General features: G+C 40.5%; 1 protein-coding gene across 3 annotated transcripts in view; it reads left to right on the top strand.

Annotated features, from left to right (window-relative positions):
- The window catches only part of ANAPC10 (anaphase promoting complex subunit 10), a 273,020-nt gene that overhangs the window by 94,731 nt on the left and 152,157 nt on the right, over positions 1-26,132 (top strand). For all 3 annotated transcript variants that reach the window (XR_013995059.1, XR_013995060.1, XM_081075696.1), the window contains exon 5: positions 227-316. Coding sequence is in view for 1 of the 3 variants with exons in the window: in XM_081075696.1 (XP_080931822.1) it covers positions 227-277 (51 nt within the window). In the remaining 2 variants the exon portion in view is untranslated. The remainder of the gene's footprint in view (positions 1-226; positions 317-26,132) is intronic.

Raw genomic sequence — 26,132 nt, 5'->3', positions numbered from 1 at the left:
TCTTATAATTAAAAAGTATATATATGTGAGAAGAATTAGAGTATTGGAATATCAAAGAAGATCTCTTCTAACTAGACACATACACCCTTTGGTAATAGCAAAGTCAGATTTGATGTAATCTAAATGCACCTGATTACAGTGCTTGCATTTTGCTAAATTCAGTGAACTATCTTCAATCATTTACTGAATTTCCTACAGTCGATTATTTTTTTTGCTGTTTTATTAGGAGGAAGAAAATATGGCCAACGGAAACCTACTGACAGCTGATTTTTGCTGATGCTCCGACCGTCACTGGATCAATCATCATACACTCATGGTACGTGATGAGTTCAGTATTTGCTGTTTGGAATTTTTATTGTCCTGATACTTTCCTATGTTTTATGGAAATACTGATATATAGGGTTGTGGTTTAGTAGGAAATGTTAGTGTTGTTTACTATGGGATACCCAAAGAATGACAACACGTGGAAGGACTTGGAATCCTATATCACTTCCATACAATTGGGCATAAAAACTGACACAGACATTTAGACTCGCCAGTGTCACTCTCCTCAGCTAACTCATCCATGTTGCTAATATTCACCCCACTAAATATATGTGCAATCCATGACGTTCTATTTCAATAACAAAGTGAGAACTTTCAGTTATATGGAACACACTTATTTCTTAGCATATTACCTTTCAAGAAAAAAAAAAAGCATTGAAGAAATCTTGCTTTGCCACTAGTATTCTGTTGGCTCTGGACTTGACACGAGCACCCTTTCTGGAATGTCAAGCAATTATTGATTTTTGCACTTGTATATCACAATAAAAACAAGCTCCTGCTTTTTCTTTTAACTCCCATTTCTACATTTTCATTGCAGGAAATTGCTAACCTAGGTTCATGATGGCTATGGTAAATTGATTGAAATGTTGATCCCAATTCTCTATCCCTACCTGTCATAGTACCTTTTGCAATATGATCATAACATCTTACATCAAGAGGTAGAGCAGGGGTGTCCAAGCTGCGGCCCGCGGGCCAACTGCGGTTCTCAACCCATTGTTAATTGGCTCGCAGCAAATTCCAAAAATATATGTAGTTTACTTAAGTAAACCAGGTGAGGCAATACGTACTTCACCTCAAGTGAGTGGCCCTGCTGTTTGTATATTTTACCGCATATGGCCCTTGGTGAAAACGATTGAAAAAAGTTTTGACACCCCTGAGGTAGAGTATATTTCTTAGCCCCTTGAATCTGGGCTGACCTTGTTACTTGCTTTTGTCAAAAGAATGAGGCAGTAGCAGCAATTATGAGATTAGGCCTTAAGAGGTTTTGAGCCTTTCAACTTTCACTTGGAACACCTGTCTGTACATGAGACTAAATCTAGGCAATTTGCCTGAGGGTGATAAACGGCATGAAAATGAGCCACGGCGTCCTATCCTCCAGGAGCTAGAGCCCAGAAGGATCAGCATCACCCATAATTGACATCTGACTCACCCAAGAGGTAGGGGGAGCCCAGATAAGACCAAAAGAATTACTTTGTTGAGTCTAGCCTAAATTGTTGAGCCAAAGAATTTTCAGGTAGATAGTGTTGATTTAAGCTATTACATTTGGGTTGGTTTGTTATGCTGTCAGTAATACCTAACTGATGCAGTAGGTTTTATGGAGGTTTATGAACTCTGAAATTTTGTGTAAAATTTGGTGTGTACTCGTATGTATGTTTTTCTGGGAAGAACTTTTAGCATTTAGCTATTCTCACACAGTTGTGGTCCACAAAAGTTTTACAAATCATTGCCTTATTGGGGTAGTAATAGACTTAGTCACATGCCAGATGTCAGACCCATTCATCTCTTGAATAAAACTACTCAGATTCTGGTGAAGACAACTTTTGTTAGAGTGAGAGTAAACACACACGTGGAAAAAAACAAAAAAACAATTCATGTGTGTATGTGTGCATGCCTATGCACCCTTTTGTTAATTGAACTGGAAATCTTTGGATCTCTTTTCTAGATAGTATGTCTAACATACCTTGATATCACCTGTTATGTAGTGCGTAAGTCTTTTGTGCATTACCTCTGACTAAATGCTGGAGTATTATATTAAAAGATAAATTTTAAATGCTAATGCCAGGCCGGCCCGGTGGCTCAGGCGGTTAGAGCGCCATGCTCCCAACTCCAAAGGCTGCCGGTTCAATTCCCACATGGGCCAGTGAGCTCTCAACCACAAGGTTGCCAGTTCAACTCCTCGAGTTCCGCAAGAGATGGTGGGTTCTGCCCCCTGCAACTAGGATTGAACATGGCACCTTGAGCTGAGCTGCCGCTGAGCTCCCAGATGGCTCAGTTGGTTGGAGTGCATCCTCTCAACCACAAGGTTGCCGGTTCGACTTCCACAAGGGATGGTGGGCTCCGCCCCTGCAACTAGAAACGGCAACTGGACTTGGAGCTGAGCTGCGCCCTCCACAACTAACACTGAAAGGACAACAACTTGAAGCTGAGTGGCACCCTCCACAACTAAGATTGAAAGGACAACAACTTGACTTGGAAAAAAGGCCTGGAAATACACACTGTTCCCCAATAAAGTCCTGTTCCCCTTCCCCCAATAAAATATTTTTTAAAAAATACTAATGCCCTAATTAGATTGCCACTACAGGTTACATATATATTCTTCTTTGAAGTGTTTGCTGTTAAAATACCTTATAAAATACCTCCATGGTTTAAGATAATATCTTTCAACCCTTGCCCCTTCTATCCTAGTTCTGATTTGATAACCTCCCCTCCCACTTCATTGACAAAAGGTATATCATCAGAGGGAAACTTTCTCAACTCTTACAGGACGGCAATTGTGTGAACTAAATAAAACCTGTAACACGTGACCGATTGCTTAACCAACAAAACTAATGGAAGCTTTAGCAATTGTTTCATTGTTATAACATTGAAAAGTTAATACGTGTGTGTGTGTGTGTGTGTGTGTATATATATGTATATATATATATATATATTCTTTTTTATATTGTTCTGTTCTCAAGGTGTTGGGCATGTCATTTCCATCTGACAGCTGTGGTGTTCTTTGGTGAACCCAATACACAGGGCTCTGCTTGAATGCGTAGCATGTACTTATCTACCATGTGCCAAGGCTTGAGAGCCGTACATTTTCCCCAAACTCAGATCTTCTGGCTCATTGTCAGTCAAGTCGTGCCAGAGCTGCTAGCCAACAAAAGCATATAGGGAAAATAAATTTGTCATAGGAAAAGTACAGAAAAGCGATCACTTTCAGGCAGGACTACAGTAAGAACACTGTTAGGCTGCATTTCACTAATGTTAAAAACAAAATGCTTTGCCAAATATCTTTAAATTGTGTGTGTGTGTGTGTGTGTGTGTGTGTGTGTCAATTAAAGCACAAGTGTTTGGATACTTCCACCATATAGTCAGAACAAAATTCAGTTACACACAGAAAACCATAGACATTTGCAAGAGTTATTTACCCAGGAACCAAGATGGTTATATTTTAACCCTTCCCCCACACCTGACCCAACGTGTTTTTGCTAGCCAGCTCCCAGGTGTAAGAGATGGGGGTAGGGCGGTGGGGGTGGTTTGAATTTCAGTAAAGCATAGCAGGTGTAATGGTGGTCTCAGAGAAACACCTCCTTTCTTTCCGCAGAATAACAGGTCATTTCACTGAGAAAAGAGCTGGGTTTTCTCCAGCACTTGCACCTTATAGCTTCAAATACATACCACATGGGGAGGATTTCCAGAAAACTACAGAATGGCTGCTATAAACACCTAGTGGTGGGGAGTGGAGGTTTCTGTCAGTTCTTTGTCTTTTCTCTGAGGTGGAACATAATAGTAATAATGTTATGCTCCTTCTTTTTGGTTCCAAAATTACTTTGATGTGCATATAAAAAGATAAAAAGGAGGTATGGCAATCTACAAAAGATTGATGTTCTAAACATTTAAATACTCTTTTTCAAAGACAACATTGTCTACTCTGTATGCATCAGATTATAATAGCTTTGTCACCCAAACATACAGAATGGAATAGGAATAGAAATCGAAGGTGTCCTTCAGATGCCGTATTTGCCACAGAAATCGTTTCTGACATTGCTATTGCAGGGACTTGGCAATTTGGTGGCCTCATATGCTGACGCTGTGAGGACGAGGTACCTGAATTTCCTCAGTGAGGTAATGGGAGGGGGCCAAGCAGGTGGTGCCTACCACTCAGTGAAAAAGAAAATGAACCCCACATAAAGTCTGTGCAATTTCCCAGCAGTCATGAGAGTCTCTTTGCTCCTTCTATATTCCCTAAGTCACGTGTCCCTTTGTTACATCTGCACCCTTTCTTTCCCCCAGCAACGTGGTCCTTACTGTCCATTTTCACTTGATATTATCTGTGTAAACAATTTGGATTCGCAGGATGGGAGAAACACACTGTGTTTTTCCCTGACAGCGTGTCTCCTTAAGGAAGGCTATGTTTATTACACATTATCCTCAGAAGGTGAACATGATTTAGGGGTTGCTGCTGTGCTTGTCCTGGGAGCTCTGTGTTGGAATGAAAAAATCCCACCCATAGAGATTAGGCACAAGTTGAGCTCTGAAGTTGCATGCTCTGTTCCCTTTTATTTTTTTCTTTTTAAGAAAATGTTCTCAAATTTCCCTCTTGTATTGACCCAAGATAGTCTTTTGAGCAACTTATAATTTTTCAGTGGCCTCCACCCTCTGTTTTTGGATTGCTTTTGTTTTCTAACTCATGTAGCCACTTAGTTATTTACTCATGGTTCAAGAAGTGTCATAAAGCAGCAAAGTTATTTGCTAGACATACGTAATTACTGACATACACACATAAAATATATACACATGTACACTTACACACAAATTCATCTCCAAACGGATTCTAAGGTGGCAGGATTCTAAGAGAATCCACAGTTGGTCTAATGTGGCTAAACTTGTTTTGACAGTTGCTTCCTTTAGCAAAAAGAACATTTAAAAAGTTTCTATAGTAGATGAACCCTGATAATTTTTTCTTAAATTATTTTGTGCTGTACAGATAAAGCTCAACTATTCTTAAAATGTACCTAATCTGTATTTCAATTCACGATTTACCGAAATTTTAAGTCTCAGCTTCTTCCCTGGTTTGTACAGTTGTCTACAGCTTAGAAGCAAGAGTACAGGCAAAGCCCCAGTTCCCAGTACAAACTTAGGTCTCTGCACTGTCATTACTGACTCTAAACTTGATCTGAAATCCAGGGATATAAAAATGTTCACATTTATGTAAAGTTGAGGGAATCGTATGTTTATGAGCTATATTTTAAATGCCATAGAATTTGATATTTGAAGAATTCTATGGTAAATCTCTCTCTCTCTCTCTCTCTCTCTCTCTCTCTCTCTCTCTCTCTCTCTCTCTCTCTCTCTCTCTCTCTCTCTCTCTCTCTCTCAAGAATTCTCACTGAATCTATTTTGGGTGTAGATCCAGACCTTCCTGTATTATTGGCTTAGGTGACACATACCTCTTATACGGACTCCTTTCCTCCTAGCCTATGATATCTATATAGTGAGTTCCATTTTATTACTTAAAATAAATACAATACTCTAGCATTACTTCTGAAACTTTTGCCATAAAGTACCCTCAGTGCTAGAGAACATGAACATTAAATTCGTCTGCCTCGGGGAAGTCTAGGCCTCAGCTCAAAGTGGTCTAAATCACGTTCGGACTTTCTTTGAACACTTTACCTTCCATATTAATGCAACACTTATGCTATGATTTATAGTAAGCCCTTGCTTCTTTTAATTTAAAATGTTCTAGATGACTTACCACTATGTAAAATCGGTGCCATAGGATGAGATGCCGTGTTCATTCTGTTCCATCTAGGTTGCTAAGGCAGCAAACAGAATTCTTTATCCACTCACTCATTAATATATTTAACATTAGCAAATGTTGTTGTTTTCCCCTGGTTTTGTTTTGTTTGTTGGTTGGTGTTTTGTTTGTGTGTGTGTATGTGTGTGTGTGCTTATTGGGTTTTCAGCACTCTGCAAGGTGCTAGGGAGAAAGAAGGCAGATTCTTCAGTTATCTAGTAATCTAGTCAGGGAGGATAAACATGGAAACTTATAAATATAATAAAGCCTATCAAAGCTATGATTGAATTGTGTAAACAACACAGTTCGACCCCAATGCATGGGGGAAAGGTTGTCAAGCAACTTTCACAGACAGAGGAGGTCACATTGGAAACTGAGTAAAATGGTCACCAGGAGCAGGAGAAAGGACATTTTAGACACAGGAAGCCACCTGAGAGGCATCCTGGAGGTGTGAGAGGGTTTGGGTTTCGGGACATGTTTCAGTGTGACTGGTGTGTGAGGGTGCAGGAGGAGGGCAAAGCGATAAGGTTCGAGATGTAAGTGGAAGCCAGATCATGGTGGGCTGTCTGTATTGTATTTCCGCGTGGATTGTAGCCAGTGAGGACCCCCTAAAGAGTTTTAAGGGACTTACATGATCAGTGTAGCAGCAGAGTGGATGACAAATCGATGAAAGTGACTTGAGGCAACAAGATGGGTTAGGTGACTGTAACAAGAGCCCAGGTACGAAGTGATACCAGCTTGAACTGAAGCAATAAACGTCAGGTGATGATGAAGGTACATACATGACAGATGTTATAGAGATAGAATCCACAGGACTTGGCGATCAATTTGATATGGGAGTTTAGGAGAGAGGATAATAGGAAGAGAAGAGTTTAAAATAACTCCAAGTTGTGGGCTTATGGGACGTGAGTTTGGCCTCTGTGGTTCACACATTACAGAAGGATTCCTACTGACTTCCTCCATGACTGAAGTATCCAAACTTCTCTAGATTCTGCTACCTCTGCTGTCAACCCGCCTCCAGCTGAGGTCCTTGATTCTGCCCCGACGTTTCCAACTCCAACTTCTCCTAATGCAATGCCAAAGTTTTTACGCAATATCTTGGTCATTTCCTCTTTCCTTCTCTAAGTATATAGCTGTCATGTGGCCAAACAGTTGCTAAGGGACAGGGACTCTGCGACTGCTGGGCTTGTTGGCCACATTCCCATAAATACAGTTGATAAGGAAAGACTGAGTCAAATGCACTGAGACAGTTGCTTGCTCACGGCACAGCAGGCAGACAAGCTTCCCATTTACATCAGTTCCTCTGGTTCCCCGAGTCTTATGGATAATGTGAAGGAGACCAAGTGAGTGCTAAGCATACAGGCGTCTGGCAGAGCCCAGAACTCTGTGCAAAGGGACTCGCCCATCTTTTCAAGAGGCCTCTAGCAAAGCTGCTCAGCCTTTATCCACGAGGGAGATCTTTATTTTCCTGGTCAGGAAACGTGGGTCCTCTAACCCAGAGAGAGACACACTATCTGTATCTTCCAAAGTTGTTTGCTGTACTAACGTCCTTGGAAAAGTAATCTGAGCTAAAAATGCCATAAAGAATTGTCTCCCAACAATAACTCCCATTTTCACCAATTGCTGATGGTGGACTCCATGAGTTTGATTTGGGGATTACTAAATTTGAGGTGTCAATGGGGTTGTTAAAATTGATACCCCTCAGCATAAAGCCAGTAAGCAGTTGGCTATATTACTTACAGTGCCAGGGAAAGGATTGTATAAGAAATTGATTAGATTTTCCTCCATAGGGTTTGTAGTTAAAGCCATGGGAGAAGATGAGTTTATCCAGAGAGCATGTACTATATGAGAAAAGGCTTTAAGTAGAAAGACATTAGGAATTATCAATGTTTACATTGGTTGGGAAAACAGAAGCAACAGAAGAGTTTCAGAAGGAATGGTTAGAAGAGAGAAAGAGAACTAGAAGAAAATTACAACTTGAAATTCAAGAGAAGGATACATTCCCAAAAGGGAGGAGGCAGTAATATCAAATACAACAATGAAATCAAATGTGATGAAAGAGTCCATTGGCTTTAGCAGTGTTGAGGACAGACATGACCTTTGCAAGAGCATTTCAGTGGAATGGCAAGTAGTGAAGTTTGATTGAAGCAGTATGAAGCATGAGCGGGAGCTAATGTGGAGAGGGCATAGAGCATGCAGACTGTTTTTGAAGTGCTTACCTACAAAGGAAAGAGAAAGGGGTATAGAGTTAAATATACACACACACACACACACAAAGATGGAAGAAAGTTGCAAGGATATATGGTGAAAAGGAAAAGAGACAGTAAGTAGAAGACTGAAAATACAGGAGAAAGAACTAATTGATACAGCAAGATCTTCCTCTGGCAAGGAAGGTATATTAAGTTCCTATGGTATATTAAACTTCCATAACAAGTTACCAAAAACTTGGCTTAAAATAACAGAATTGTATTCTTTGATAGTTGTGGAAGGTAGAAGTCTGAAATCAAGGTGTTGGCAGGGCTGCCTCTCTCTGCAGCCTGGGGGGTTGAGGAGAGCCCTACCTTGCCTCTTCTAGCTTCTGGTGTTTGCCACCTTTCGTTAGCCTTTCTTAACTTATGGCGTCATCACTCTACGTTTGCCACCATCTTTCTGTTGACTTGTCTTTTATGTGTTTGTGTCTCCTCTTCTATTTTCAATCTCCCTCTGCCTTTCTCTTACAAAGACACTTGTCATTGAATTTAGGGACCACATGGATAATCTAGGATAATCTTCTCACCTCAAGATCATTCACTTAATCACTTCTTTGAAGACCCTTTTTCTAAAAAAAGTAACATTCACAGTTCCAGGGATTAGGATGTAGACATATCTTTTTAGGGACCACCATTCAACCCACTACAGAAGGGATCAAGAGTGAAGGTAGAGGGATGAGTTCGGAACTGGAAATGGAATATGAAGCGACTGGGGAAATGCAGTTAAGATAACGGATGTAGGAATTGGAGTTGGTGGGTCAGAAGATGAAAGAGTTCTCATCTGGAAGCCTCAAATTTCTCTACAAAGCAGGGGACAAAGTCATCTGTTCAGAGGAAAAGCAGTAGGGACAGACCTGAGTATAGGAGGAAGATGAAATATTATAAAAGCTGTGAATATGGGAGAAGTCGACAAAGAACTGGTAAAGGTGGGGGAGCTAAGGCATTGGTGACTGCGTATTTCTAGATCTTACATTTGTAGATTTGATCAAACCTTTACACATCTCTGGTTGTATTTTTCATCAATAGAGTGCACTGAAGCAAAGCAACTACAACAACAAATAAAACAAAGCAAAACAAATGCCTATGAAAATGAAGCACAGTCTGCTTGGTCTAGACTAGCCCAGTGGATTCGCTGCTTTCTCATCATGAAACCCAGGGAAACTGATGGTGACTAACACATGGCCAGAATTAATGTGGGAGAGAAGGGAATGAAAGCCTTCAGTCATGGGGAGATCCATGGGGAGCAGGGCAAATTGAGCTGCATTTTCTTTGGCTTCTGATCTGAAGTTTCTCCAGAAAAGGCTTTTCGAGGAAATGAGAGAAATGCCAAGAAGGGGAGTGTGCTAAATGTGGGGCAGATAAGCCTGAACATACTGTGCTCGTCCAAACGATCAAACCATAGGAGCAAACTTCAGTCTGTAACTTTAGCCTTAGTATCACCTAAAAAATTTAACATGGTGGGTATTCACCATGCACCAGCCCTGGGTTGGCCTCCATGTTGCCCGAATTCACATTTGGTGGAACTTGTGCCAGAATTGATCTAAATGACTCCAAGCAAGTTCCGATCTCCAGTCTTCCCACTGTGTGTCATCAAACCCATGTCCAAATGGCCAGACAGTTTTAATGTGATGAGAAGAAGGGATCAGACATTTCTCTGGCATCCTTCATGTATAAGTTCATGAATTTAAATGGAATCTTGATATTTGGATTAATGGTTCCAGAGATAAGAGATGAACAGGAATTTTGTTTTCTAAGTCCATGATATTAATATCTTGGTTCCTCAAGTTCCAAGCTAAAGCGACGTGGGATGTAGTGTACTGCAGTTGCCAGATTTCATATTACGTACCGTATTTGCCGGCGTATAAGATGACTGGGCGTATAAGACGACCCCCTAACATTTCCACTCAAAATACAGAGTTTGTTATATACTCGCCGTATAAGACTACCCCCTCTTCCGCACACCTTCCACACACCAAATAACTTTCAGTTTAAAATTTGCATCATACTTCTTTCTTTTGGCTGGTGCCATGATAGGGATGATAGGGGTTTGACTGGTCGACATTTTCTATGCTGTACTGTACAATGGTGCAGTATTGTGGTTGGCTGTTGGCTGTATACAAAGCCTGATTTGATTGGTCCCTGCTCCCTGTTTGCCCGCCCTGTCACTATAGCAGTCTGGTCCACCCTTGCATTAGCATCTCCCTGGGACCTCACTAGTGCGCAAGTGCAAGCTCTTCAACATTCTAACAGGCACCATGATAGCGCAAAATCGCGAATCTTCAATGCATATGTAAAGAAATATACGGTAACCCGAATTTACCACACTCGCAAAATCGCACACAGCCGACCATACACCCAGTATGGTATCGCGATTCGCGATTTTGCGCTATCATACTGGGTGTATGCTCGGCTGTGTGCGATTTTGCGAGTGTGGTAAAATCGCATAACAGCAAAATCGCATAACAGCCGAGCATACACCCAGCAGCGCTGCTGATGCCTGAACGGTATGTGGAATGAAGTGGGCGGGCATCGGGAGGCCACTATGGCACGGGGCAAGCACTATGGGCAGTCTATCTGAAGTGTACCTGGCGTATAAGACGATCCCCCCACTTGGAGGCATATTTTTCGGGGCCAAAAAATCGTCTTATACGCCGGCAAATACGGTATATGTACTCTGCAGGCACCAGGAGCCAAAGGAGTGACTAAATATACCTTATAGTAGTGCTTCTCAAACATTAGTGTGCATATGAACCTCTTGGTAAAATGTAGATTCTGTAGGTTTAGGGCGGACCTGAGATTTTGCATTTCATACAAGCTCCCAGATGACACTGATGCAGCTGGTCCGAGGATGTATTTTGAGTAGCAAGATGTTAGGCTATTTAAACAACTTAGAGAACACATACACGGGATCCAAAAAACATGAGGATTGGTAGCTATAATATTAGAAAAAAATCATAGATGACAGCAAGCTATAAATGTTTTTCTTATATTTTGAGGAGGTCCATTTTTTTTTCAGCTGCTCCGTAAGTCTTCATATTGACCATCAATCCACTTAGCTTTCTCAGTGGTGAGTATCCAGCAATCAAAAGGAGCCAAAATATGTACTCTAAAGATAGTGAGTGAGAAATTTCTTAGTTTTGAGGTTGAATGAGCGCGGTAACTGCGTCCCTAAGATGTATAGGGTTTTTCTTTTCGTTTTCTTTTCTGTTCTTTTTAATATTAAACCTCATGAAAAAGCTGGACAATCTCTTGAGAAGGAAGAGCTGTTTGTTTTTATAATCAGGATTTCAATAGTAGTTTTGGAGCCACTTTTACTAAGATTTATTAAACTGCTATCAGATTTAGCTATCAGAGAGGACCAAATTGATTCCTCATTTAGCATCCATTTTCTCTTCCTTCTGTTCTATCAAAAATGAAATTTTGTGAAAGTACCCACTCTGCACCCCCGAACACCATGGAGCCATGTATTAAGGATAACTGGTGCCTCCCTAGGTCCAGCAATGGGTCTGATTTATTTAAGGGTAATCCCATTTCTTTTGCCAGTGGTGGTTTAGGAATGAGATGTGGAAGCTTCCGGGGGAGCCTCCTGGACAAATTTTCTTGCACCTAAGAGAGATCCACAGAAGAGAAAAATCCATCATCTGTGTTTTATTGGGACACATGTTCCAGAACTGCTGAGTCATCTTGTAACCAGCCTGAGAATAAAGTGGGCAACAGTTGAGAGGATAGAACTAACATCTTTAGCCCCTGACTTAACCAATCCGACAGCCCTCCCTCTTCCTGGACCTTTTGTTATGTGAAATAATTTCTATTTTCTAGCATTCTGGCTAATTTGTTTTGAGATCTCTGTTACTTGCAACTGAAAGCATCCTTCTTTTTATCTTCACACCAAATAAAGTTGAGGAGGACAAGACCTGGAGAGCACCCATCTCTGATTAGCTGCTCTTAGAATCCTCAGGAGGATTGCAATGTAGTGAAAATGTATAACCACCCTAATAAAGCCATATAAACTCAATTTGGTTACTTTGAAATAACCAACCACATTGATTTTCCTCTGCTAGGTGAATAGAGGAATTTCTTTCATTTAACTTTTTTTTTTCTCAAAAAAGTATTATTTAAAAAGTCAATTTTCAAATTACACTGATAAATCTTAGAACTGAGCAAGTTTTTAAAGCATTGATTTATTTATTTTTATTTTCCATTTTATGTATTTTGGGTGGCTTCTGATGAGTGGCCCTAGATTATTCATGACTGCTTCTACTGTGAGTAGGTATATTTTAAGAAAAACAAGTCACCAGCCACTCTTTCTGCACGTCGAACACACACATCGCCAGAGTGGATACTGTACAAACATGAAAAATTAGAACTCACATTACAGTTGAGGCTGCTGCAATGCTTTGACACTGGCTTCTCCCAAAAGTAAATAGTCTTACTTTGTTGATCATTTTTTTGTTAAAACTCCATTTGTGAGTGTTGTGAAACATTAAATAATCTGGACATTTGCACTGCTGAAGCAAAGGAGTCGAAGAATGACTTCTTTATAATAGCATATGGCAAATCTCTCTAATGAGAGACCGTGAGTCTCCTACGTGTGGTACTTGACAGCAGGTGTCTGGAGAAAATCCTGCAAACATTTTCAAGTATACTGTTACTGGCAATTGGCAAGAAAAGGTAAAGATCTGAATGTGGAGGATTGAACCAGAAAGGAGAATAAAATGCAAAATGATAATGAAAGAGAGAAAGAGAGAGAGAGAAAGAGAAAGAGAGAGAACCCAAAAAACCCCAGCTCACCAGCTTGTTTCTGCATTAAGGAAGTGTATAAATAACTCCATCAGAGGGCACTAAACATGACATATTACCTACACGGAAGAGAAAGGTCTTATTGTGCTCAAGCCACTAAGTTACCTAAGGCTCCTTTCTCAATAGAGAATGGATACAAGTGACTGGCTCACGTCAGTGTGGAGTTTAATTAAACCACTCAACGCTGGTCTGCAGAAGCTGAGAATGAAATTTATTGGGGGAAAATATTCATTTGGACAAGTTTTACATGAGATTTTTGCATCCCATGCTTAATGTCAAATGCAGAGCTGTCACTCATAATTGTGTTTTTATGCACTGAACAAAGGCATGTGGTCCAAAAGGTGAGTGGGAGCGGCAATCAAAGCCACACTGCACTTGCCAAGCTGAAACCCTGGCTAAGGGCTGGGTACCTTTGCTGGGAGTGAGGTCTAATTTTTTCATTCCACAAAGGTACTTTCTTTAGTTAAGCTCTCTGCTCTCAATCTTTTACGAATTCACCAAATGAAAGAGGGGGCATTTTTTTTTTTTTAATGGTGCTTTTTCTAATTTATCCACCCAGTGAGGAGACACCTTTTCCCTCTTTGGCAGAAAGGCACACACAGCTAGCAGCTACCCTGTTCAAGAAGTAAGATTGAGTCTCTGCTCCCAAAATTGGACCATAGGAAAAGACTAACATGGAGGGTTATTGGGCATTTAGCTATGATCTGTAGGCAGATAACTCTTATACTTGGAGCACTTTTATTATTGAAGGGTAGATGTGGTCTTATTACCTGCTTGCTCGTCCAGGAACTGGCCTAGTCTGCTGCTGAAAGTTAATCCACTGCAGAGGGAGGAATAGGCTTGTGTCCCTGAAAGGTAGACTCTATAGTCCTACCCTTCCATTGCCACCTGGTTTTGGTCTTAGGAATGCAAAGTGAGAAGAATTAATGGGGAACATTTTTTCTCTTATTCCATTGGACATATTACACTTTATATATGACCAGGGAGGGAGTGAAAAAAACAAAGCAATCAAGAACAAAAAGAAATCACACAGAGTCTGCATTTTCTTTTTATCAAAGTTTTACTGGGGATTTTTAACTCATTTACTAATCCTCTTGCTTTGTCAACATCAAGAGACAAAAACATACTCCTCAAGTAATTCTATTCTTTATCAGTGTGGTTGATTTTATTTTTTCTCCAATTATTTTCTCCCCTTCTCTTGTGAGAAAATTATACATTTTGTACCCAGCAGTTCCCAGCCCTCAAGGGGTATTGTTCTTTGCCCATTGCTAGGGGTTTTGGCCATGTGACTTCCTTTGGCCAATTATATTTGAGCAGATGTGATAAATGACAGGAAATGATTGGCTATAACACTGTCTTCCATGTGCGGTGAGGGTGGATGAGCTAAACAGATGGGCTGCTTCTCCAGCCTGGGTCAGAGTGAGAAGTCGTGTGGGGTAGAATCACTACCTGCCTGCAACCTACATGTAACATGAATGCTAAAGAAACCTTTATTTTATAAGCCTCAGGGATTTGGGGGATCAGTTGTTATTACAGCAAAGTTGACAAGGTACCAGGAGTGAAATGCTGCTTAACAAAAATTCTGAAAGATGTGGCATAGGCTTCTAGCCAGTATGTGACAAGAAAACTTTAATTAAGGACAGGAAAAAAATGACAATCTATGATACGGAGTGATGAATATCTGGTTTAACGCTGTCACAATAATTTGAAGGCAGATAATACACTTAATGTACGTGTGACTTTAGGTTAAGTTGTGGTAAATAGAATGTCATTATTGTGCCATGGTTGTTATTAGATGTGGTTGACAAGTAACTGTAAAGAAGAAATGAGTTCAGAAAAGAATTGGCCGAGTAGGGATGAGAGGAAGAAGAGAATTTAGAAGTATTGAAACTTGCAGGGTTGAATATGCTACTGTTTCTCTTACCTACCAATAAAAGATAAAATTTAGAAATGTACCTAGCAACAGAGGCCAATTAAGACTCAATCTTTGGTTGAAGAATAAGTCACAGGGTGTGCCTACCCTTGTTTAAACCTGTAAATGTATTAAGTTGTCCCCCTCCACACAAATAAATCCTTTCTGCTGGACAGAATGGCTCAGAGAAAAGAGATAAGAGCATGTCTCTCCAATAAAAAACCAGTAAGCTCAAACTGCTTGTAAGGAAGGGGGGGGGGTGTCTTGAAAAAAGTTATAGCTGTGGCTATTGGCACATGGATCTAACTGGAATCAAATAGATATAAAGCCAACTGCATTTTTGTGGTTTGAATGTGTGTGTGTGTGTGTGTGGGTGGTGGTGGTGGTGAGGAGGCTGTCAAAAGAGCCACCAGCCTAAATTTAAAAGGACCATGACTGTTCAAGACCAAAGCCAATGTTTGGGTCCCCGAATGTCTAGAGGCAGAAAGCAGGCTGAGAAAAATGCTGATAAAGACTCTTAGGAGCTCTCTTTTTGACTAGTTCCCTCCTCCCCACCCTACTCTGGCAAGAATTCCTCCCTTCCTTGATATCTGATCACCTTCAATATCTGATCAAATGATTCCTCATCTCCCACCTCTGCTATCTGATCACAGCAGCTTGCCTTCAGCAGAAATCCTCTTATCCTTGGATGGCTTCCTCTTATAATTTACATCCATTGAGCCCTCCTTTTGCTCATTGACTATCCTTCCAGTATTTGGAGTCATATTTGGAGTCGAGCCCAATTTCTCTCCCTTATAGTCTTGACACTTATTGCAAATGTCCCGAATAGTCTCCCTTACCATTTTAACAAATGTCAGAATCATTTTTTCTTTACCAATGCTCAGTCACAAAGGAGGGCATATTGTCCAGTACAATGCACTCAAAGAGGACAATGTAAAAGGAAGGGCCTTTTAGAAGTTGGAGCCAAGAGTCACAGAGGAAAACGGACTAGAGAATTACTTCCAGAAAGCAGAACTGGAGCCCAGTCAAGGAACATTTTCTCCCCACAGAGGAGGACGCCTTTGCAACATTGGCCCAGGGCATGGTAGAATTGCTGTTGATAAGTGACTGCTCCATAGCAGTCATCTCCCATTCTTCCCCTTTCTTAAGGGTGTTCATTGCTGTTATCTTACTCCTGAGTTAATACCTTGCTTAAATAATTGTGTTTTAGTCCCTGTGTCTCTGAAGGAGTAGACATATCCCGATATGAAATAGAGACTATCAAGTGTGCATTGATAATGGCATGGAATTTTGCATGCGGGGAGGAGGAAAGCAACTCTTCATGATCCAGACGGTGAACTGTGGTAGATTGTGTCATTGTCCCCCCACTATTTCTTCTCCCCTTCCCTCAAAGAAGATTATTCATCCTCACCCATTGCCATGTGATTTGCAGTAACCCTCCCCATCCCACTCTGCCACCACAGGAGGGGTATATATTGCGGAATAAGTAGACCACCCAAATGAGAACAAACAGAGGCTATTTATTCAGAGTTTGCTATATAGCAGGGCAGTCAGCCTCCATCACTTGCACTTGGCAGAGAGTCAAAGGCAGCAGGGAGTGGGAGAGCTATTTTATAGTGAAAGAGAGGGAAGGCTTCAGGTAGGCTGATTGCAGGTCCTGGGCCTGGGGAAGCTGGCGTCAGGCTCTCTGGAAGTGGGGGATGTGGTACGATTGGTCTGAGAGCACAGTTAGCTTTCTCTAAGTTGATCCTGAGGTTGATGCCGCAGTGAAAACAACCTAGTAGCCATTGGCCAAGTCCTGACCATTTGGGGTCGAATGCTACAGAGGTTGTGGTTTGGCTTCCTGGGCTGAGCGCTGCCGAGACTGTGGGTCAGAGTTTTAGTGCATACGTCTGGCCATTATCCACTTGCATATTCTGTCTCTCCACTTCTCTGTCTCCTTGACATCAAGCTTCGCAATGGGATTTCTTTGGCCAGTAGGATGTGAGTGGGCGTGATGTATGCCATGTTTGAGCAGAAGGTGTAAGAGCCATTGTGTGTTTAACTCTGGCCCTCTTTTCCCTCTGTCATGAAAATAGCATGTGCCACATAGGGACTGCTTCTTTAGCCTGGGTTCCAGAATATGGAGCAGAGTCTCAGCCTACCCAGTGCCAAAAACACAGCTGCAATGGACCTGGAGTCCATGTGAACTGTCAGTGAAAAAAGAAACCTTCGTTTTATAAGTCATTGTTAATTCAGGTTTGTTGTTTATGCAACAAAGCTAATTAATGCTCTGGTTTGGATCAGAGAAGCCTCTGTTAAGAGATGGTTTCACTTTAAGGAAAATCTAAATAAAGGGTTCAGGGCATGTTTTTCTATAAGAAAGAAAATATCGACACCAACGGATAATAATATTAATAATATTGATAATAGTAGCTACTATCTATACTTAGTGATTTTGAACTCTTCATATAGTGATGTGAAGCAAATGTAATTCACCAGAATTCCTCTTTTAAAAGGAGAGCTGTCTTTGCTAGAAAAATACTCTGATGACTAAGTGAGACAGGGATGGAGGTGGAGGTGTGGGCAGAACTACGCTTACTAAACGGAGGGAGGTTTGTTATTGTTGTTGTTGTTGAACCAAAGAGGAAAGAGGACTAGGCAAAAAGGCAGACAGGAAGCGGAAACAGGGAGTGGGGAGGAGACCTCAGGGCAGCAGGGTCCTCTCCGTGATCTCAGGTACATCTGTGAACTTTGTGCGACATCTGTGTCAGGAAACCAGGGGAGATTGCAGAGTGGCTGGGCTTCCCTGTAGGTTGATATGCTGAGGTAGCCTGGTGGGTGCAGAAATATAGAAGTACGTTATGGACATGAACCACTGGAAGTTACAGAAGTTGTGGGAAGGGCTTTCAATTGTCACAGGTTGGAGAGTTGGGCCAAATTCAACCAGTGTTCTAAGTCTCAGAGGGCTCCTGCTGGTAATAAATTATATTAACAAAAGCCTACGTGTAAATATTACTCCCATATCACTGATGAGGAAATTGAGACCCACAGCAATGCTATCACTTGCCTTAAATCAGACAGTGAGTAATTTGAACAGCTGGCATGAAGTCTGATATGAAGTCTCCAAAGGCTATGCTTTTGGTTCTCTGTGAATCTTTTCCATGCTAAACTTAAATTTTGATGATACGTTTGCAGCCTCTCAAAGATTTTTTATGAAGGTAATTATTTATGGAAATCTTTACTTAAATTTTTCTTTTATTATTGAAATTCTAGCGATGTGCCTTTTAAATGTATTCAACACATCTTTTTAAAAACTGCAAATTGTTTATGTCACCTCTGGCTTAAACCCCTGTAGAGGTGAAGGATCGAGTTCAACTTCCTTGCCAGGGCACCCCTGCCCAATCTCACCTGGGCCACAAGGTCCCTCGCTCCAATTTCAGCTCACACCACACTCTGCCTCTGTCTGAATTCCAGCTGCATTGGCTTTTTCAAAGGCACCACTGTAGTCTTGCATTTACCCTTTTCCTAGAAGGTTCTCCTCACTATCCCTATCCCTTTGTCAAAAAAGAAAAATCTATCATGGAACTAAGCCCTACTCATCATGCAGATTTCATTTTAAATGTTTCTTCTTCAATGCAGCCTGTCCCAACAGCTGCCACCCCTCCAGATTAGGTCATGTCTTCTTGTCACATATTCTCATAGCTCTTTGTCCTTCTTCTTCATGAGTACTTATCTTGGGTTGGAACTATAAATCTCTGTGATCGTTACTTGAACGAGAGGCTGTAGAATTGTAGTGGTTGGTTATAATGTGATGAGGTCACGTTGCCTGGGTTCAAGCCTCAGTTCTGTCATTTGTTGACAGGAAGTGCCTGGCCCAGTTACTTAAGCTCTCTGCGTCTCATTTTTCTCTTCTCTAATGGGCATGATATAATAGTACCTACTTCTAGGAAATCACTGTTTCTCTATATTCCCACAAAGAACACTTCTGACACAGGATGTGTGTGTATCCCTCCTCCCCCCAATAATGAAATTCAGTTCTCTGGTGGAGACTGATGGATGTCTTACAATTTAACTCAATTATGATAGTAACTGCCCAGAGTTAGTGCAGACCCCACAGGGTAAGGGCTGGGTCCCACAAGACTGCCTGCCTTCAGATAATCGCAAGTGGTGTGTCCCCAGGTTACCCGTAATTGCTGTCTGAAACCACAAATCAGGGGTTTCCACAACCCCCTCCTCAGGTTTGATAGCACGCCACAATGGCTCACAAAACTCCAATAAACACTTACTTACATTTACTGGTTTGTTATAAAGAAGACAGATGAACAGCCAGGTGAAGAGGTACCTAGCAGAGATCTGGAAGGGTCCTGAGTGCGGGAGCTTCTGTCCCTGTAGAGTTGAGGTTAGCCAACCTGGAAACTCACCAAATTGCTTGCTTGGTTCAAGAGTTTTTACAGAGCTTTAATCTCCAGCCCTACCTCATCCCCACCCCTTCCCAAAGATTGCTGGCTGGGCTGCAAGTTCCAACTCTGTAATCACATGATCTTTTTTGTGACCAGCCCCCTGAAGAGACTGTAGCATAAGCTCATGTGTGATCAAAGGACTTATTATGAAAAGCAAAAGACACTCCATCACTCAGAAATTCCAAGAGTTGTAAGAACTCGGTATAAATACCAAATGCTATAAGAAAAGATGCTCTTATCACCCTTATTACTCAGGAAAATACAAAGGTGTTAGGAGCTCTGTGACAGGAATCAAGAATGAAGACCAAATCTACATTTCTCATTACACACTACTTCATAGGGATATAATGAGAATGAAATGAGTCAGCTCTATGGAGTGCTTTGTGTAAAGGGGGATCACTCTCAAATTTAAATAAAAAACCGACCTACTCTTAAAATCGGTTACTTGGAGTTAAAGCAAATTGGAAGACAACTGGATTATCGCTACAGTCATCTTTGAAGTACTCCCCTTGGGAAGCTGTGCACAGAAGTCAGCACCTAGTCCACCCTTCAAAGCAGTTTTGGAACTCTTTTTCTGGAAAGGCCATCAGAGCACTCATCGTACCATGTTTCCCCGAAAATAAGACCTAGCTGGACCATCAGCTCTAATGTGTCTTTTGGAGCAAAAATTAATGTAAGACCCGGTCTTATTATAATATAAGATCCGGTATAATATAATATAATATAATATAATATAATATAATATAATATAATATAATATAATATAATATAATACAATACTGGCTCTTATATTAATTTTTGCTCCAAAAGACTCATTAGAGCTGATGGTCTGGCTAGGTCTTATTTTCAGGGAAACACGGTAATAGACTCAGACATAAATATATCATTTTGTAATACTTCTTTCTTATTTGAGGCTGAATAGTATGGTCATTAAAACATGAGTTTAGAAAAGGATTTCAATATTCACTGATCTATTTGATGAATTATGTATAATAATTACTTGTTAACCAGTATGAACAGAAGGTTATTGATGTTGAAGATCGAAAACTTAAAAGATTAATAATAAATTTAGTCAAGATAAAATATGTTGATAGAGTGTAGAATGCAGTTTTTCATTTGTTTAATAGCATGAGCCACATGGTACCCCAGATCTATCTGTATTGGCTAACCTCATTTTTTGTAGTCTACAGCTATAGCCTTTTGCCTGCCTAGAATAGCCAAAACAATTTTTAAGAACAATGTTGTAAGACTTATCCTATCAGATATCAAGACTTATAAAAATTAAGACAGTGTGGTACTGTTGCAAGTATAGAAAAATAAACAATCAAACAAACTACAGGACCCAGAAAAAGACCTTTGCATATGTAGAATTTCAGAATAGGACAGTGGTAACATTAAAATTAGTGGGATAAGGACAAACTACTTAACAAACAGTTCTGACATAACTGGTTATCTATATGCAGAACATAAATTGCTGTCTCCTATGTCTACAAAAATAAATTCCATATTTATTACAGAAATAAAAATGGAAAAACTCAAGACTTTTAAAAGAAGACATAGGAAAATGAATTCATGATATGTAAGAAAGGGTTTCTTAGATAAGAAACAAAAAACATGGAAAAGCTTGATGAATTTAACTGTATTAATGTGGAAATTTTTTTGTATAGCAAAAGTAACATTAGTAAAAAGGAAAGGTATGCCACTAGATAGAAGGTATTTCAATTGCACAGATTTAGTATCCAAAATATATGAAGAACTCATATATATCAATAAAGAAATAAGCAGTTCAATAGAAAAATGAATAAATCATATTACCAGACAATTTGCTAAAAAATAAAACCAAATAACCGATCAACAGATGAAAAATCAGTCATCGGGAATTACAAATTAAAAAGAGATCCTTTTTTGTACCCATCAATTTAACGAAAATTAAAAGTGTTACAATAACAAATTTTGGTGGAGTTTTCTGATGAGTATGTAAATTGGACAACAATTAGGAGAACATTTTGGTTATATACATATATATTCCTCATGACCCAACAATTACATTCCTGGGTATATACCCTGGAGAAACTTTCACATGTGTGCTTTGTGTCAATCAGGGTCCATTTTCAAGGAACCCAGTCTATTCTAGCCAGATGAGTGGAAGGCATTTATGAGAAGTTTGTGAATGGCTTTGGAATTAGTGAAAGGGCTGAAAACTAGGTTGTGCTCTCAGGAATGACTCCCCCAATCACAGAACTGGGCCAGCAAAGGAGCGGCTGCCTTCTCTGTGATCAGGAAGCTGCTGGCTCCAGAACCACATTGCTGCTGCCAGGGTCAGAAAGTTGTCACAGCAGGTAACTGTCACAGTCAGGAAACTGCCACGATCAGAAAGCTGCTGCTCTTGCTGCTGGATGCAGATCAATGCCATGCCTGCTATGATCCACGCCAACCAAACAGATATGCTGCTCCGGCTCGTGACACCTGCAAAGCTCACGACTAGCTGCTGGGACTCGGCCAACCCGCCCTCTGTGATCACGCTCCTCAGAAGAGAGCACAGAAGCAGCAGAAAAGCAGGTTCTGCCTCACTTCTACCTTCCCAATCTTGTTAAGTTCATCTGATTGGCGGAAGCTACAACGCTTCCAGAAGCTGTTTGTAAAGGCGAAGGGGAACGGTTTTTCGCTTTCTAGTTACATATGAATCTCAATGGGCAACAGACCACATTGCTCCTTGATGGTTATTCAACACACCAACATGCCCCACTTCCCTGACTTAGATTTCCAAACAACAGCATAACAAAAGCTTCTCTATCACTCATACAAGTAACTCACTCATCTCCATCCTAATGGGGGAAAACTCAAGTCCTTGCAATCCTTGCATCTAATTCTGGAGGTTACTCGTTCCTTCTTTATTTCAGTTACAATTCTATCTTGATCTCCAATGACCTATGGACTAGGATGTCAGGCCCTTGAATTTTTAGGAGGTTTATCTTCTACCTTGTAGCATACATCTGTCTTAGGAATAAATTTAGGGTAACTGCTACTCCTTGTTCACCAGGTCCTATCACTGTCATCACCAGCTAGATAATCGGGGAAGGTGAGATAATAACTGACTAGAGTTGGAGAGTTAATTAGCCTTGAGGCAAGATGGTAATGGTGCATGCCATCGCTCGCCTATGCAGTTGAAGGGCTTCTGGTGTGTTCTGCTTATTGGGATAGGGATAGAGAGTTGCTAGATCAATAGCTGCTAATCAGGTGTTTCTCAAGTCATTCCCCAATTAAGCTTGCATTATGGACTGGATGTTTGTGTCCCCCAAACTTTGTATGTTGAAACTCTAACCCACAGTATAATGGTATTAACATGGGGCTTTGGAGAGGTTAATTAGGTTTAGATGAGGTCAGGAAGGTGGAGCCCTGTGTTAGGATTAGTGCCCTTCTGAAAAGAGGAAGAGACTGGAGGTCTCTCCACCGCCCCCAGGGGAGCATAACAGCAAGAAGGCAGCTGCCTATAAACCAGGAAGAAGACCTTCAGCAGACAGTGAAACTGCAAGTCACTTTGTTCGGAATTCTCAGCCTCCGGAACTGTGAGAAGTAAGGGTCTGTTGTTAAGCCACACAATCTGTGGTATTTTGTTATAGTAGCTTGAGTTGACTAAGCCAGCTTATGATAATCCATTATCATGCTCCAAGAATGTCTTCTGCACAACCAAAACAAGAGAGTGAAATGGGGATATAGGAATCATCATCCTTGTAGCTTTCAGATCTTTGAAGGTGTACAAATCTGTGATTCTTTCTAGAGATGTGGTATGACCTTTTGTTTGCTATTGTGTAAAAGAGTGATAGTTCCAGAAGCTTATTCTTGGCTTTCCTAACAGAAATAATAGCCATACTCCACAGGTCAGGAAGCTATAGTGAGGATTCTACTTGTAATTTTATTTTATTTTTTAAAATCTGTGTACACGAATAGAGAAATAACCATCGATGTGTTTAAGAACACATCATTTATCACTTGACCCCAATAAGTCCCCCTTCTTTATAGTACCAATATAGAGACACAGTACCAACATAGCACCCCAGGGATTAGCATTTACTCAGAGCCAGGATCCAATGGTTCTTTAAATAAAGATCTGCTGATTCTGGTGGTGAACACACAATGGGATTTATGGATGATGTAATACAGAATTATACACCTAAAATCTATGTAATTTTACTAACAAATGTCACCCCAATAAATTGAAAAAAAAAACCATTACGGAGCAAAGGTTCTAAGAAGACTTAAAAAAATTTTTAAATTATAATAAACATGAATATGAAAATCGCAAAAATATCTAAAAGACTAATAACAGAGGCACAAAATCAAACGTACAATGTAGCCCTTTTCAAATAAAGAGATGATAAACAGGATAATACTTTGAAAATATGTAAATTACATGAATATCCTCGGAAGTTTAGGCCAACAATGGGAAAATACCCTTAAAAAAAGGTCTACAGACATGAATTACACCATTAGGAAACTGAAAACTTACAAAACTTCCTGAAAACACTGGAAAACGTTTAAAACTGACTGAGAAAGAGCTCCTGAGGTTAGGGAAAGATTCACAACAATTTGAGGAGGCAGATACCATTGTTATCTTTATTTTATAGATGAGGAAATGGAGTCATAAATGTTAAGGAACATGTCCTAGGTCACATGGCCAAAGTAATGAAAGGGCTGAATTCAGGTACTGTTGACCCACAACTTGAGTAAATGTTCCATCTCTGACACACTTCCCTAAATTGTTCTTAACAGCTTTTCACTCAGGTGCTGCCTAAGTAGATTCCTCTCTTCCCCCTAAATTCCACCTTCCAGACACATGCACCTTAAATGTTTTATACCATAGGAGATTTCTTCCATCCAGGGAAGAAAGTCATTCTCAAATATCAAGTTGAAGATTAGTCGCTAGGTGGCAAGAGGAAATTCTAATTTTACTCTGGAATTCAATAAAATTTATACATATGCGCACCCACAAATGTATTAAATTCTCTTTAAAAGGAGAATTTCTGAGTATTCGTTTCACATTATTCACAGAGTCTGGTGAATATAGTCTTTTAAAAATTCCAGACCTATGTCTCATTCTGTTTTGTGGTTTGCATAACTGATCGATCACTTCTGAAATTACTATCTGAAGCTACATTAAGGAGCCCACCTCAGACTTTACCGTCTAGTACATTTGTCAGAAAGAAAAACTTCTGGCAAATAGCAAAGTGCATTCATGGAAATATTATGTTTTCAAAAAGCAAACAAATACAAGCAATGAGACCTTGGGTCCTGGGTCAAAGATTTGGAGTATTTTGTGCATTGTTTTCATGGGTGTAGGTCAAAGGCTGTCTATTTTAATAGCTTTTTTTAGAGAGATTACAAATGATTTCTCTGAATGCTGACAGAGAAGGAAAACTCACAGAGGCCCTTTACACTCAACCTTGGCTCAGCAGCAGTAGCCAGGGGGGGTTAGAGGTTGCCGTAGCAATGACCTGTATTTCATAATGCCTCCCATCTGTCCACAGATGTGTGAGTTTGCTTAAAGGTTTTATTAGATTTTTATTATACTTTCATACAGCTCCAGCCCCTCTGCATTTGCCAGCCTGGGTGCAATTTCTAAAATACCTAATCCATTAGCTATTCAATATATGCAGATATATATTGAGATATGTTCTCTGACCAGGTCCCTGGTGCCATTTGGTTGATACTAACACATGTTTCATGGTTATAATAAGCAGGATTCATAGGGTAGGCATTGCAAGGCACTTGATGACGACGACGATGACAGCGATGGTAATGTCTGTCCGGATCAGCTTGGTGCCAAAGGTTGTCAGTGAGAGTTAGTGTTCTGTGGTTGGTAATACTAATCCTACTCCAATCCATTATAATTTGGTCTACAAGGAGAGAAGACAGAAGGAAAACAGCAATAGCAACAAAAACAAAACAAAATAAAAACAGTTTACAGCAACTCTGCTCTAGTTCAGGCTGCTATAACAAAACTGTCACACTGGGTGGCAGATAAACAACAGACACTTATTCCTCACAGTTCTGGAGGCTAGAAGTCCAGGATCAAGGTGCCAAAATGGACGGGTTCCTGGGAGAGCTTCTTCAGGGTTGCAGATGACTGATTTCTCCTTGTGTTCTCACATGGAGGATAGCAGAGAGGGGAAGACGGCTCTGCTCTCCGTGATTCTTTCAAGGGCACTAATCCCATTCACGCATCTCCACCTTCACGACCTCATCCAATGCTATCTCCCAAAAGCCTCACCTCCTAATACCATCTCATTGGGAGGTAGGGTTTCAACATGAATTGGGAGGGTGGGGGTAGGCCACAAACATTCAGTCAATAGCAAAATCCATGTACATATTTTTTTCACTCATAAAAACGAGTTAAGTATATTTTTTTTCTTTGCAACCTCATTAATAGTTTAGCCTTGAGAGAATTAGAACTAAGAGTCCTCTCATTCTGACACTAAGGAGAATAGCCCTTTTCATCCATCTGAGATGTCACTACCATTTATTGCTTGGCAAGCCCAGTGTTAGAGTCTGACCCTTTTTACTCTCCACAAGAAGAGCACCATTTCTGTCTTGCTCACACCTCAGCACCCAGCATGTGGTCTGCCCTCAGTCAGTATGCACGTAGTAGATGAGGGAACCAATGTTGGTATTGGGTGTGTCTTTTCCAGCTGGCTCATGGTTACTGAATGCTTGCTGACTGAATAGATTTCTAGGCTACTGTCAGCTTTATATTTTGTGGTAGAATTTTAGTTAGTCATAACCACCATTTGTCATGAAAAAATGCAATCTTGGAACTCCTTTGAGATCCTGAGAAAACTTTCTACTGCATATTAGAGATTCCATGCTGGATAATAGTGGCTTTCTTAGGCTGAATTATTCGTATGGTT

The sequence above is a fragment of the Rhinolophus hipposideros genome (assembly GCF_964194185.1).
Source record: "Rhinolophus hipposideros genome assembly, chromosome: 16".
NCBI lineage: Eukaryota > Metazoa > Chordata > Mammalia > Chiroptera > Rhinolophidae > Rhinolophus > Rhinolophus hipposideros.
This window is presented reverse-complemented; position numbering and strand designations above follow the sequence as displayed.